A 16,202-nucleotide genomic window follows, 5' to 3' on the forward strand; every position below is an offset into this window, starting at 1 on the left:
TTTCCCACCAATATGACATTTCTTGCTTTATTTACATTTATAATTTCCAACTTTTTCTTCTTCTTCTCCTTTCAGAAGTCAAATCTATGCCCCGCTATTGCAGTGTTGCCTAGCTTTGGGTATAAAAACGCATTTAAAGAAAATAAAATACCAAATTTTTATTGAATTTCTTAAAGAACTTTGTATGCGTGACAAATTGTGTTTAGAATGTGCGTTTTGTTTTAAATAAATGTGTTATCGAAATGTACAATTTAATTTATGAGTTTTTTGGTAAAAGAAACTCTTTTGTTAGGGGAATGACTTATTTGCTGTATTTCAGGTTATGTAACAAAATAAAGTACTCTTTTTGTAAAAATGTCGTTATGGGTTTTTCAGTCTTTTCTAGTATTTTGTTGCTTATTTTTACTATGAATAAACCTCTTCATGCCCTATGTCCCACTAAGGATTAAGGACCGGACGAAATGATTACATCTCTATGGTTTTAATTCGCATTCAGTAAATTCAAACGCTTTTAAAAGGTTTTCAATATTAAAAAGAGTTAAGAGAAGAAGATATAATATTCTGACATAACCTCAAAAGTAAAAAAAAAAATAAATTTTCACTTTGAAAATACTAAATTTTAAAAGAATCCACAAATTCATTAAAACCTTCTCAGAGTGACATTTTTTAACCTTCCTTTGTTTAATAATACATTTTTTTCAACTTACAGTTTCGATAGCCTTAAATTAAAAACAAAAAGAAACAAACACCAAACTTACAAATTGTCGCATTTTGGGTATAAAAAAGCACTAAATTTATTGTGAAGAGCAAATGGTTGGCGACACTGCACTACTAGGCAAACGTGACGTCACGCACTCTCTGATGGGCGCAATCTTCTTTCTATCATTCTTGGGCACATTGGTGCATACTTATTTATGTACATACATACAGGCATTTATACATTTATATGTGTATAGGGGCCATGTAAAACTTGCTTTTTGAATCGGCTATAAAAAAACAAATCAATATTTTTTCAAACTTGTTTCTTTATTTTGAAGATTGAACATTGTCATTTATGAATGAAAAATAATATCGTTCAAATGACTGCCACGACTGGCTTTACAGTAGGCCATTCGATCAACCCAATTTTTAAGCACATCTTCGATTGTTTGGGCTCCAATTTCATGAATGGCAACTTCGTTTTAAAGCATCAAACGTCTCTGGATGATTCGCATAGCATTTGTCCTTAACGGCTCCCCACAAAAAATAGTCCAACAGGCTTAAATCACAGCTCCGAGGCGACCAATTGATATCGGAATTCAAAAACGGTAGCCAAAAGTTCGAGTGTAACTTTGGCAGTGTGACAAGTTGCACCGTCCTGTTGAAACCAAATGTCGTCCATGTCATTCTCTTCAATTTTTGGAAACAAAAACTAGTTGAGCATGTCACGGTAACGCTTGCCATTCACTGTAACCGCGGCTCCTCGCTCATTTTCGAAAAAAAACTGGCCCGATGATGCCGCCAGTCAAAAAACCGCACCAAACAGTGACCCTTTGTTCTTGTTGTTGTTGTTGTAGCAGTATCTTCGCCCTGTCAGTGTAGTGTAATTACCGGTCGTCTTCGTCTAGCTCATCTAACGGTAGGCCCAGGAAACTAGCTGTTTCGACGGGTTGGGTCTAGAGGGAGAGAGGTGTAAGATGAGTGGGTTTGATGGGGCATGTGAAGAGGTGGTTAGTGTCGTGCGGGGTGCCTTCACATGCTGGACATATGTTTAGTATGTCGGGGTCGATTCTGGATAGGTAGGAGTTTAACCTGCTACAGTATCCAGAACGTAATTGTGCCAAGGTTACGCGGGACTCTCGGGGAAGCTGGAGCTCTTCATCTGCAATAGGTGGTGGTTGGACTCCGATTACGGCATTCACAGGACGGGAGTTCATGAAGGTGGTAACGGTCTCCCGATGAATGTCGTTAATGGCCTGTCTGTACACTGTCTGATCCTGGAGTGGTCTGTCTGTTTTGTCCTGGATCTCGCCCACGTAGTTGAGGAAGTGTCTCCTGATGTGCCTGGGAGGTGGCTCAGGCTCGAGCAGGTGTCTGCATGGGTGAGGCCTACGGTGACACCCTAGCAGAAACTGCATGCCGAGCATTTTGTTGTGCTCCTTAACAGGGAGCATGTGAGCCTCGTCATGCAGGTGTTGAATTGGGGACATCATGAGACATCCTGTCGCGGTCCGAATCGCAGTATTTTGGCAGGTCTGGAGCTTCGTCTACTGCGTATCACTGGTTCCAGGCGACCATGGCATTCCCATGGCAGCCGGTTCTACGTTACCGGAATGACTCGGGTTTTTCCCGACCAAGGGCCATATCCTAGTGACTCGTTGTGGATGCATTTGCTTCTCTGCAGTAACGTGTGGATTTTCTGAGCCCCAAATCCGACAATTTTGCTTATTGACGCAGCCACCGATGTGAAAATCAGAAAAGAAGAAGAAGGCTCACCACTTTGGAAATAGGTTTTCAATATTTCCCAATTTTGTTCAAGCGTATAGCGTCCCATTTCGTAAATGTCAAATCTTTAGGTAAATTATGAACACATTTGACATGTCATTTGTGTTACCATTCACAAAAGAATAGGTGGTTCAAAAAGCAAACGCTATATGGCCCACCCTGTACATACAGATGGAAAAATATGGCTTCTCATGTTATTCACGGCATTAAATCTGTTACTTGTTATCTCATCTGAGACTCAAAATCCAAGTTTAGTCCTTAATTTTTATAGATCACTTCGTCTGCTCGTTGGAAGGAATTCAGATAGTTTGAGTAGAATGTCGTCCAATGCTTCGAATGCTGGCTGGGCTGGACGAATATCAGCGTCATACTCATAAACTAATCCCTATTAATTCGATACGCCTCCCCCGATTTGAACAGATCGTTCAAATAAATAGTGGCGCATATCTACATGGAGCGACTTCTCGGAGTACTTTTTAACCTTGTGTTGGTTTACAGCTGATTTCAGACTTTTCTGATGCAAATTTTAAACTTTCATTATACGACTACTACCTACGAATCATTTCTAACTGTGTGGTAGGATAGTTCGGATGCCTTCAGATAAATATTAGGAATCCTGTTGCGCTGATTTGGCCATTAGAGGGGATCCATAAAGCAAAACAAAAGAATCATAGATCCAAGAATCCTAGATAAAGATCCGCTCTTCGAAAAATGAATAGGCTCTGGTACATCACTAGATTTGGATCACTAGATTTACTCTCTTGAAGTCTAATGAGAGCGAGGACACCACGAAAGCTAGTTTTTGTTGTGCGAACTCGCTTACAAAAGCGATTCCACTAATTGATTTCACATTCTTTGTGGTACTAAAGTGCTACGATGTGGTAAAGGAAGTTTACACTAAGCGATATTTCTATATGACCACAGATCCAAAACATTTACGGGTTCGTTTTGTCATTTCGACTTCCCTCTTGCTTCTGAGAAATTGTGCTAACTGAGATTAAAGGTTACCATCTCGTAGGTTCACTTTTCTTTAAACTAAATGGTATTTTATGCACCAACGATGATGGTTGGATAAGCTTTTTGTCTCAGCGGCTGCATCTTTCATCCTCACACATAGTCGCTTATGAGCTCCCATATGTGTGCATTCAACCTCTTCTACACTTAATGCCCTGGTGACTAGCAGAGTAATAACGCATTAGTGCATCCATGGATTGGAGAACAGCATGCAAATCGCCAAGCACTCTGGCTAAAATTCTATACAACGAAAGAGGTCGGAGCCATCGTAGCCGAGTGGGTTGCTACATGATTACTATTCGGTAGTGCTTCGAATCTCCGAGTATAAAACACCAAAATGATAGAAAAACTTTTTTCTAATAACTGTCGCCCCTCAACAGGCAATCGCAAAACTCCGAGGGTATTTCTGCCAAGAAAAAGCTACTCATAAAAAATATCAGCCGTTTGGAGTCGGCTAAAAGCTGTAAGTGCCTCTATTTGTGGAGTAACATCACGACGCATACCACAAATAGGAGGAGAAGCTCGCCAAACACCCAAAATTGACGTTTTCGAAGGCATTAGACAGACCTCCATTTCAATAACACAGACCGATAATAATTGATTGACGCTCAGAATCAGAACTAGACAACAATTTTCCGTAGGCTCTCGATATTGAATACGAATTTGAACTCAGATTTAGCCAAAAAATTTCAGCTTGACGCAAAGATTCGAATCTGAAATTTACCCCAACAGGTTACGTTTTCAAGATACTCCTACAAAAGCACGATTTTGTGACGTGATATCGTCTTATAATTCGATTTAGCCGCCTGCACGCACGAAAAAATGTGTTGTTATCTTGCTCAATCGTCGTTATCTTGCTCATGGTCGTTACCTTGCTTGAACAACGTTCGACATCTGCACACCCACTTGAGTGAGCATATATATGTATGTATATGCGCATATGTACATATATAAATTCACATATTTGTATTTGCATATGCCTTCTTCCTGTGTGCATGGTAATAAACCATTTCTCTGTTGAGAATAGGACGAAGAGAGGAAAAATAGGAAATATGAAAGGGAGTATTTCGAGTGTAATGTTTCTTGAAAACTTCAAATCGATGATGTTGCCTCTTAGTGTTGTTGACTTATTAACGTCTGATGCACAATCGAAATGGAACATATCTTTCATGAATTTGATAAATTTTTCGTCATTTTTCACGTTTGTGTAAATTTAACTTGACCTATTCCATTGCGATTCCATTTACCTCCTTCTCTATATCCATACAAAATATCTATAAAACAAATAAAATTAAAATTTTACTTTGAAAATTGCAACCATTACATCAGTAGTTGCTATGACGTTGTCACGCTAAACTAATATATCGTCAGTAAACCGACTTTACAGACAACCTCTTTTTTAGTTTTATTATTTATTAGATATGTAATTATGAATATTCATATTACATTTTCTAATTTTATCATATCAACAGGGTTTGAAATTAGTTTCGCTGTCTTATTTATTTGGATTTGGCCGAAAACTACAGCAAAATAACTGCAGCTCCCACGACAAAAGCAAAGCAATACCAGAAAAAAAAACCGAGGCTGTGCTATCGAATTGCTGAGAAAATTATCACAGTACGATAGTATATCAACAGCGATTCAGAAAAATTCTAAGCTTTGCTGTGGGTATTGCTACTTTAAATGCTGCCTTAGCCGCCAGTATCTTACTTTTGTGTTACATGGCGACCATAGATAGAGCAGGTAGTAAATCTCATAGCTTTTAATGGGTTGCAACGTTCAAAGTAATGTATGAATGTATTTTTTAGAGTTCTGCTTTGCTGTGGTGCTGCTCTTCTCCAGCTAAAGACAATATATTCAGATAAGTAAAAATTTGAAACTGTGCTTTGGCTTCGACTGTTGAAATGAGCGCTACATAGAGAAACCTAAATTGTATGCAGCCACATCATGTTTTTTAGAGCTGCTGCTGTTGTGCTGGCAGGTTTTCGAAGGTTGAATGCACTATCTCGAGAGAACTGATAAACGAGTGTGGGCAGAAAAAGCTTGAATAGCTCTTCTCATAAGTGTATTTAAGTGACAATAGGGGCCGCCAATTCACGTGACATCAACACATTGAATTGGCGGCCCTGTAAAAATTGATTCTGTAATGCTCAAGTTTCAGTGGTCATCAGCAAATCGCAAGTTTCTCCGTCATGGATTCCATAAGTGTTACTCTAGATGCCCAAGAATGAGATATTTCAAGATTGCGACAACCGTGAAAGTAATCTTGACAGTAACGTAACAATAAATTGCAAGAAAAACATTCAATTGTTACGTCATCAACTCTGCTAAATCTGTCAAATTTACTGAGAATATCGCTCCGATAGCGATACCGATGGTGCCACCTGAATATACAGAATATATTATAGAAGAAAGCTATATACTGGTATCTGAATCCATATCTCAGTGTCTGGTTTATCTCTCCCCCTTTCTTCAATAGCAGGTACTATAGTAACTATACCCCTCTCAGCTACTCTCTATCTATCAAAACTGATTCAGTATTTGGCGCATGTGCATCTAATCATCAGTCACATGTTTTTCAATAATTGCAAACTTGTAACTTATATAATTTTTGCATGCCAACATACATACATACATATGCACATACATACATATATACAATGTGGGCATTATAACTGTCGGCAAAGTTAATTAAAATGTAAATTTAATTAAATTGCATGCAATCATTTGTTAATGCCATTGATCTGAAGAATGTTTTTGCTATGCAAATGATTAATGGAAAGTACACTAATTTCTATTCCATAGGAATTCACTTAAAATGTTTGAAAAAATAGGCTCATTTTATTTTTTGTGTAAATCTTTATAATTTATCTGCTGACTAATAATGACAGGCGGAATACTTTTATACCCTAACTTTGATTCGGCTTCCAAAGGACCTGAGAGTATTGGTGGGTGTAATCACAGGGCACAACGTCTGTGGTCTGCATATGGTTGCCATTTGGGTGGTTGACAGCCCGATATGTCTATCCTGTCTTGAGAATGACGATACTGCAGAGCAGCATCCAGTATCAGACTTAGGATATTAGGTTGCGATATACTAAGTATGGATAAAGTTCATACACTTCCTCTTACGGATCTCTTAAGATTCATCAATGAATCCAAGAGATTTGTGAAGGAGTCGCCTCAAACTAATTTATCCGTCTTACCACCCACCTTTTATCTTTCCTATCTCTATTCTTTCTACTGAAATCTATCCGGGTGTAGTACAATGGTCTACTGACTGAGTGCTTGGACTTGTCCAACCCCCCACAAATCTAATCTAATCTAATCTGCCACTTATCCACGTATATGTATTACGGACGGTGCTGAGTCGAATGCAATAGAAAAGCAGTAGCTCCAATGATTCCATTCTAGCAATATGGACGCCTCAGTAGAGACAAGCCTGGAAAATATCGCTAAGCTCATGAAATTTGCATAGTGATAAAACCATGTGAGACTTACTCCATAACCCACGAACTGCAGATTAGCTAGAACTTGGACCTACTTGCATATCATTGGTTGCAAGAAGAAGCTCGTTGTATGGGTTTGCATTGATTGAAGAGATTCCAGAGATTGAAAATATTTTAATTTATAATTTTAGGATAATTTCACTTCCTGACCTTGCTCTACTGCTCTTCCGTTAACTTCAAAGTATTTCTCTTTTAGCTTTGCTAAATAATTTGTGTGCTCTATTTTTCATACGCGCCACGCTTCACAGATTTAATATACGACACTGGGTGGTTTTTCAAAATTTTTCAAATTCTCTGTTTTTGTTAATAATTTACTTCTGTAAACGCAATTTCCATGTTTTTACACTATCAGAGATTTTAGTGAATCGCGAATAAAGCTATAAATACCATGTGAACTACGTTGTTGCTAAAAAGTGGACTATAAATTTATTTCTTCTTACATATGAAAATCACTCCACCCAGAATGCAGTTTTGTGTGCGCGCAATTGTGATATTTTGCACGATGGGAAGCTTTGCCAAGGTAAATTAAAAGGAAATTTGCGAAAAAGTGAATGAATAATTTATCATCGGCATCAAACTATTCTAGGCTGAGCAACCGTATACTGTAAAAAATGAAGACTTCGAACATTTTGACGGTATGAAGGAAACGATCTTCCATTTGGGTGAAATGAAAATAATCGGACGTCAACGTTTTATGAATGGCACTTTAAAATTCGCCGACGATATGAACAATGAACACTACAAATTCTCAATAGAGCTCTTCTCTTCGCCTCAAGGCGATGATCAGTTCAAGCGTTTGCCTATGGGTGTGCCACGCACGAACATTTGTGATGGACTGAAAAATTTGTACACGAAAATGTTGCAGCCATCGTTTGTAGAGGGTGAAAATACAAATTTCCCCTATGTACCAGAGGATGAGGGACTTTGCCCTGTACCAAAAGGTGAATATTACATAAAGGAGCTGGAGCTTAACACCGATTCTTGGCCAAATCAAATACCACGTGGCCTTTTGAAGGCGGTATTGACATTTTTCAAAGACGAAATCAATGTGGGTGGCGGTGCTTTGTTGTTGAAAGTCGAAGATCGTGAGTGAGTTCAATTGAGTGTGGGATCAGGAGGCATAACGACTTAAATAGGATTCAAAAATTTACTGGTGGTGGCGGTAATGTTTGAAAAATCTTTAAAATACAATAAAAAAGCAAAAAAAAAAAAAAAAATACAAATAAAAATTGTTGGCAGCAGATGATTAAGTATTTTTCGGTAATAAAAAATTTATTTGACTAACTAAAACTAATTTAACGAAACCACGAAACACTAAGTGATAGAAAAGGTTTTTTCTAACAGAGTCGTCTCGCGGTAAGCCTCCGATTGTATTCATAAAAAACCATTTGCCTTTCGGGGGCGGCATAAAATTGTGATCCCTCCATTTATGGAACAACATCACGACGCACACCAAAAATAAGAGGGGAGCTATACCTTGATCAAAATTCAAAATACGCGTTTATTCCTCAAAAGTGAAATTATTCCTCTTTAACTGCAACGCACTTATGCTGCGTAGTATCCAGCTCTCGACACATATCCGGAACATCATTTTCTGTACAGCCATGAGAGTCGTTTTCGATTTTTTCATTACTTCCTTTCAGCTGTTAAAACACGTTTCCCTTAGTGGCTTTTTGACTCTACCAAACAGAAACAAATCGCAGGGAACCATATCAGTTAAATTCGATGGCTGGTATCGCGTTTCGTCTTGGCCAATGTGTCTAAAAGTGCGGTTCATTATGTTGTCATAGATATCGAGTTATGCTTATACACAATGCGAAACAGCTATAAAAGAGAGTGGGAATGGGAATTGATTTCTTCGTTCTCGTTTTTCATTTAGCTGCTGCAGGATCTTATGAAACGTGTGATTAACTTTTTACATGTCTTTCAATTAGGATATTCGTTTTTCGAACATCAATAGTAGTAGATATTGTCTGTTTTTCTTAGAGAGCAAGCATAGTAAGCTCGGTGTGATCGCGTCTGCTCTCAAATCTGGATCAGGAACTGACAATTCGTGAAGGCCATCTTTCCTTCTCAGTTTGAGCAGTGAGCGGGCGAAATATGGTAGCACCCGTATGGACAACTGAGGACTATTGTACCTAAATTGAAAAATCTTCTTTTCTCTAAACAACGTCAGCTCTGTGCAATGTGCAATTTAAATACAAAAAGCAAATAAAAATTGAATTTAATATACCTAAACATCATCATCACTTTTACTCATGGAATATTTCTAGATGCGTACGCATGGTGTGTATCCATCTAATGTGGCAATAATACTGCCAGCTACTCGAACCACACTTTCAGATCTGCCACTTCAGCCGCTTAGGGTATGATTTTAGCGAATTGCTTGTCAAAGTGAAGTGACGCTGAGCTCATTGTTATCGCTTCAATAGGCAAACAAGTGAGCATGAATGGATTCGTGTATATAAATGCATAGCTACATACTTATTTATGTACGTACATACAAATACATCTAGTATAAAAGTAAACAAATACAAAATATTGCCATTTCGACACAGATGCAATATTCCAGCTGACAAAGCTTCGCAAATACTGGCGAATGGTAAATTAAGTGTATGAGTGCAGTAGGGAAGACTGCGTGGATATAAAGGTATGAAAGAGAAGACTGCTCTAGTAATTTATAGTGAATTTATCTGTGTATAAATAAAGCAGAAGGCTGTATGTATACGAGTATATGCCTTACACTTGATTTCTTGTGCTTTCAAGTAGATATAAACTATTTAGTAGACGTTTTAGTTCCTGTGTTGGTATTTTAGGAAAGTCATACTAGTACCAGAGCGACTAGTAATGTTCCAGTTGCAAAATTACCAATTAGAAGAGTAATGCACAATAGGTATTATTCTCTAGTGTCTGTTGCTTTTATAGCTGATATGTTTTTAAATAGCAATATTTAGTAACATTTTTTTAAGTTGCGTACATTTTGCTTCAAACTGAATATAAAATATTATATGTTACATACACATATGTAATTCGGAAAATAAAATCATATTAATTCATATAAACAAATAAAAAAATTAAAAAATAAAAAATGTTTAAAATTTTGATCTTCTTTATTTCTGCTAAATATTTGACTCGTTCCATAAACTTTGATGGCAAAACATAAAATATCGTATGACATAAACATTAAATATGGTATGAGATAAACATAAAATATGGTATGAAATAAACATAAAATATGGTATGACATAAAAAAAAATATGGTGTAGGATAACATAAAATATGTTATGGCATAAACATTAAATATGGTATGGAATAAACACAAAGTTAAATGTGGTATAAAACAAACATTAAATATGGTATGTCATAAACATAAAATATGATATGTTATAAACATAAAATATGGTATGAAATAAACATAAAATATAGTAAGAAATAAACATAAAGTATGCTATGACATAAAAAATAAAATATGCTATGGCATAAGCATTAAATATGCTATGACATAAACATAAAATATGGTATGACATAAACGTAAAATTTGCTATGACATAAATAATGAAATCTCGTGGATTTTATATAATATAAATATCTTTAATTGGCGCATTCTTTGTTGGAAGTTTAACCCAGCTTCACCTCCAAAATGCGATGTTCCACAAATGGAGGGACCTTCTTTGTCTCCCCTTCTAAATTCAGATCGCTCGTATGAGAAGCTTTTCCATGACAGAAATACACCCCAGGGACTCTCGAGTCACGACCGCTATTAGAAAAAATACCTTTTTCTATTTATTATTTGGTATTGCATGTCTACAGTTGATTTCGAACCCAAGCCCAACCAAATAATATTTATTTATAAGCCACTTAATTGAAAATAAAATGTTTTTCAAGTTCTCGTTTGGAATTTTTTTAGCATTTTCAACTCGTCCACAACTGGCGAATTTCACATCAAATGCGACTAGTTTTTCATGGGTCAGTTACACACTAGTTAGGTAAGTGGTATAATGACGCACAGTTGACAAAGCTCTTTTCAGTCATAGTAACTGGCATTGTTAAAAATACCATTTGCTAGCATTGAGAAGCGCTAGGAGGTGAACTACACACTGCAAGCGGTAAAGCAAACTGGTAGTAAAGTAACTGAGAATTAGTACATAGATTTGTCTGCACGAAATATATCTACAATATAAATATAGACATATGCCATATACTTATATGTATGTATGTATGTATGCACATATAGATGTGTGTGCTTATGTAAGTTCTCAAGTCTGTTTGCTCTTGAGCTTTTGCTATTATTGTTTGCATCTTCAAGTGATTTGCTCGTAATCGACAGGCCAACTAAATCGTTGACACACTTACTAGACAAAAGCATAAGTGCACACCGCACATATACAGATGTATATGCACATACACATGCACGTACAAGTATTTGAATGGTATAAATGCATCGCATGTAAAGCAGGAGTATGGAATATTTTCTCTTCTTGCAGATGCTTGTTGAAGAGCGTGAAGTGAATTCTTAAAGCCTTAAAGTGAAAAGCTAAGTGCTTAAGGTTGTGCAAAAGCTTTTTGAAGTCATTTTGAAGTCATTTTAAAGCAGCAAAGATTAGTGAAGCTCCTACTGGAATTCGTTTGGTTAAATTACCTTTTTTTAGGTAAATAATCATGCATTTAATTTTTTTTATTCAACTTTTTATCAGCGAAATCAGGACGATTATGCTCATATGAGTTTGTATGGAGGTAATATAAGTATATAGCCAAAATTTGTTTAAAAACATTTTTTCTAATTATTTGTTAGACCTCTTTATAATATTCGATAGGCGCAACTGTTTTAACTTGAAGAAGTTGATTTTTGTTCAGAGACAGTTGATTTTATTTTAGATACAGTATCATAAAGAGGCTTTAATTAAAGGTGAAATGATTTCTTTTGAAAAATGCACTAATTTTGGATGACATTCAAATATTTTTTGTTCAGTATGAAGTACAATCGATGCAGTTAAGCGTCGAATATAACATAATGCAAATGATCTCCATAGTTCTTATTGCAGGATTGGATCCAGTGAACCCATTTTTCGCACTTTTCCTACTCAATTGGGAGGTATGTTGTGTGAGTCACATTGAATATTGGTTCGTAAAGCATGAAGAGAGTCTGGTTCATTCACATAGACCAAAGATTTCAAATTATTCCACAAGAAGTAGTCCAGTGGTGTTAAATCAGAACTTCTTGGTGGTCGTTGAATGTCACAATTTCCTGAAGTATTGGATTAGCCAAATTTAACCAGCAATAATTCGATTGTTTCACTTGCTTTGTGGCTTGCTTTTGCTGAGTCCAGAAGTAGTCAATATCAACTTCAGTTAATTTTGCCACCAAATAGTTGGTTTTCATCACCAGCTTAATTTTGAAGGATGTACAGCGCAATAATTCCACTCGACCAAATCCACATTAAACCGTCAGCTTAGGTAAATGTAATGGTTCCTCGTGAATAAATTGTGGACATTCTTCCTAAGAGAACAGGCAGTTTTGTCTGTTCACCGAATTGCTGAGATGAAAATGAGGTTGATCGGCGAGGATGATTTTCTTTAAAAAAATCGTTGTAATTTTCGAATGAATGATTGTTTTGATAATAAAATTTAATAATTTACAAATGTTGTTGAGGTGTACATCTTTCCATGACACATTAAAACAGCCAAGTCCATTTCAAAATATCGCGCAAGGTTTTACCAAATTTTACACCATCATTTAAAGAATATTTCAGAGGGGCGCAGCATCATGAGCATCTCTACCTTATACTAGATGAATATTGGATACTTCAAGACTCCAGGGTGGAGCTGAGCTATTCACACCAAACCTAACAGAGTTGTGGCCTGATGATCTGATGCGCTTGTGCTGTCACTGTAAAGCCAAATCAATAAAAAATCGAGTGTGCCTTCTTTTGAAAAATGCTTTTAGGCCCCAGAAATGTTGGATTTCCGATATCAAGGCTATCTTTGTTGATTCTCAGGCCTCTATTCAATAATCCTCTTATAAGATCTGTCTCAAAAGAACCAAATCTTATTTAATATCTTCACGTCTGACCACTTTGACGCTCTCTTCAAGAGAAGAGTGTATACTTCAATGCTTCTCCCAAGCAGATCAGCTTAGGAATAAATGAAAAAAAGAAAGCCCTTAGTCCTCAATTATTGTTACGCATTTGATTTAATGCTGTGGTGATATGAAAATTTAGTGAAATCGCATTGAGCGATTTAGCCGAAGTGCGACTTTCAGCACCAACCATGCAGAACTACAGAGAGTGTAACCTTACCTAGTGTGCTTTTTTGTAAATATTATGGACGTTTGAGGCTTTTACCCTTATCAGCTCAAACAAACCCAGTTTCTATTCAAAAACATATGCAGACTTAGCTACTTGACGACTATTGCAAGGCACTTAACCTCTTGCCACTTAAGTGATAGTTAAAAGTGTAGTGTTATCTGACGCACATTGAGTGGAAGCTCATAACAGCAACATCAAATAAAACCCCACAATTGATAACTCTTTTTCGTCTACGTGCACCAAACCGCCTTACTGGGCTACCAGCTCCGCATAAAAATACACACAAACCACTAAAATTAAATTAAGATTAAAAACAGCCGCATTTTTATGATTTTTACTCAGTTTCTATCTACAAAAAGCCACACAGAAAAAAATCCTATTTGTTTATTAACATTTTAATGTCGCACAATTTGGTGAACCAAATGACTGTAATAAAAACGACCAGATACTAAAAAAAAAGGTTGGCAAGCGCTGCCGCTACTAAAATGTTGACGAGATGTAATTAAATGCCTATATTTTGTTTTTATTGTTGTATTGCATTAACATTTTTAGTTAGCTCAATGTAAGTTTTCAATGCAACATAATTCATTTCTCTTTGTGTGTGTGCGTGTGTGCAAATATGTATATATGTATATATACAACTTCACTTCAGTGGCTATGATATGTCATCTTTGTGACAGTTACACAAGGCAGTATTTTCCATTTTCAACTTACTGTAGAAGCTATATAATTTTTGTTGCTCTATCATTGTGTGCGTGTGTATGTGTGCACGTGTGCGTAACACTACAATCAATTCTACTTAATTGAGTCACTTTAATGCGTTTGTTAATGGCGTCGCATAATCGTAAATCTACTCAAACATTAATCATGTCATCACATTAGAGTGCGAGATATGTCTGCTTTGAGTAGCCGCACAGTAGTTTGAGCGGACTGCAGCAGATTGGTTGTAAAGTAATTGCCGGTTAGGTTGTTTCGAAAAAAATAAAAATAAGAATAAAAAAAAAATTTTATCGAAATTAGTTTATTATCTTGTATTTGCTAAGTTGGTTATTTTATTACTGCAATTAGCCTGAATCCGTTGATGCTTCTTGGCAATACTCCGAGGAATGCAATAAAGTTAGTTAAATTAGTGGATTGGTACAAGTAGATTGAATCTCATTTTCTGAATTGGGTGGTAACCCTACTTGAAATAATAGAAGAATCAAAGTGTTCTTAAATGGTACGCGTTTTATAATTTTCTACTAAACTTATTTAATTTCTTAAATTTTTTTTAATAAGGCAATGCTTTTATTTAATATCTGGCAGCCCTATTCAGAAATATGTTTGGCGTAAAACGTTTTCAAGCAGCTTTCGTGTGATATATTTATATTTTATTTAACTTATTGCACATTTGCTTAAATTAAATTTTTCTTAAACTTGTGGCAACCCTATTTCAAAAACATTTAACACCTTTCTTTGGTACCAATCTTGTAATAGTTTACTTCATGTATTACACACTTGATTAAAGTTAATTTTTTTGCGCAGATGGTAACCCTATTTCAAAAACACTTTTTAAAAAAGTAGATGGTAACTCTATTCCATTTGCAAGAATATTCAAACACCTGTTTTTTGAAACCGATTTCGTATAATTTACTGAACTTATTAGACGTTTTATTTAAAAAAAACCTTTTTTTTGACAGGTGGCAAGCCTATTAAAATATATTTCTCTATAAAAATACTCTCGAATATTTTTATTTTGATGCCTTATTTATAATATTTTACAAACCTTACTTTTTTATTTCATTTAAATTTTTTATCTAGGTGGCAACACTTTTGATTCTTAAGTGACTGCCTTAAGAAAAGTATTGATGCACTCTTCCTTTGGCATTAATCGTGTCAGAATTAATTCAACTTACTACAAATTTGATTAAATTTAATTTATTCGAAAATTAAAGGTTAGGTGGCAATGGCATGCAAAAGTATTTTTAATAAGAGTTTTCGTACTTCTTTTGAAACAATTTCGTACTTTTGCTTTAATTAAAATAAATTAAATTTTGTAATAAATTTCTGATTTTCAAAATTTCAAATTTAGAAGAAAGCAACAAAAAAACAAAATAATATTTGGCAGAAAAGCTCTCTTGCATCCATCTTTGATATCCATTTATAAAAATTCATCTAAATAATTTCTATTTTTTCATTAAAAATTGTGTGGCAACGCTATGCAAGAATATTTCTCATTCAATATATAGTATTTTACACTGTTTGCGTAATACCCGCACATGCCTTAGAATTTCATTCTACTTTGCCGTAAGTTTCCATATGTTCAATAAAAATCAGGCGACAACCCTGTCAAAATAATTATATTCTTTAAAAATTTGTATTAAATACCATCGCTGGGCCCCTATGCTTTAATATTAGTCTCGGTTTTTTTATAATTATTTTTAAATTGCAAATAGGTGGCAACGATCTGCTAAAAACCATTCAGAACCAAACGGGTTTTAAATAACTTAAGAAGTGCTGGAATCGAATTATACTTTTTAAGAGGTGCCATTTTCCAAAGATGCTTTCGGTCACCGTAGCCGAATGGGTGGGCGTGTTACTACCATTGCCCGCAAGTGAATACGGAGGTTCGAATCTCCGTGCATGAAACAACAAAGTATAGAAAAAAAAATCTAATACATAGGAGGCAATGGCGAACCTCTGAGTGTATTTCTGCCTTGAAAAATATCTGCCGTTCGGAGTCCGCTCAAAACTGTGGAACAACACAAAAACGCTCGCCGCAAATAGGAGAAGAACCTAGGCCAAATACCTAACAGAAATGTACGCGCCAATTTTTATTGAAAGATATAAAGCTGGCCCTCTATCTGTAAGGAATGTGGTTATGAAGGATCTTTGACAAAATTAGATTGTC

At 35.8% G+C, this 16,202-nt stretch overlaps 1 protein-coding gene across 1 annotated transcript; it reads left to right on the top strand.

The window, feature by feature from the left end:
* The first annotated feature begins 7,432 nt into the window (after positions 1 to 7,432).
* Positions 7,433 to 8,281, top strand: LOC128866743 (uncharacterized). Its single transcript, XM_054107708.1, has 2 exons — positions 7,433 to 7,527; positions 7,594 to 8,281. Exons 1-2 carry the CDS (start codon positions 7,450 to 7,452, stop codon positions 8,098 to 8,100), a joined length of 585 nt encoding a protein of 194 aa, XP_053963683.1. The 5' UTR covers positions 7,433 to 7,449; the 3' UTR covers positions 8,101 to 8,281.
* The last annotated feature ends 7,921 nt before the right edge of the window (positions 8,282 to 16,202 follow it).

Source organism: Anastrepha ludens, chromosome 6, assembly GCF_028408465.1.
Source record: "Anastrepha ludens isolate Willacy chromosome 6, idAnaLude1.1, whole genome shotgun sequence".
Taxonomy (NCBI): Eukaryota; Metazoa; Arthropoda; class Insecta; order Diptera; family Tephritidae; genus Anastrepha; species Anastrepha ludens.

Bases quoted from the DNA above. Each gene is read 5' to 3' on its own strand.
- LOC128866743 (XM_054107708.1), top strand. From the start codon at position 7,450: ATGAAAATCACTCCACCCAGAATGCAGTTTTGTGTGCGCGCAATTGTG. The intron at 7,528-7,593 runs GTAAATTAAAAG...AAACTATTCTAG, and splicing joins CGATGGGAAGCTTTGCCAAG to GCTGAGCAACCGTATACTGT.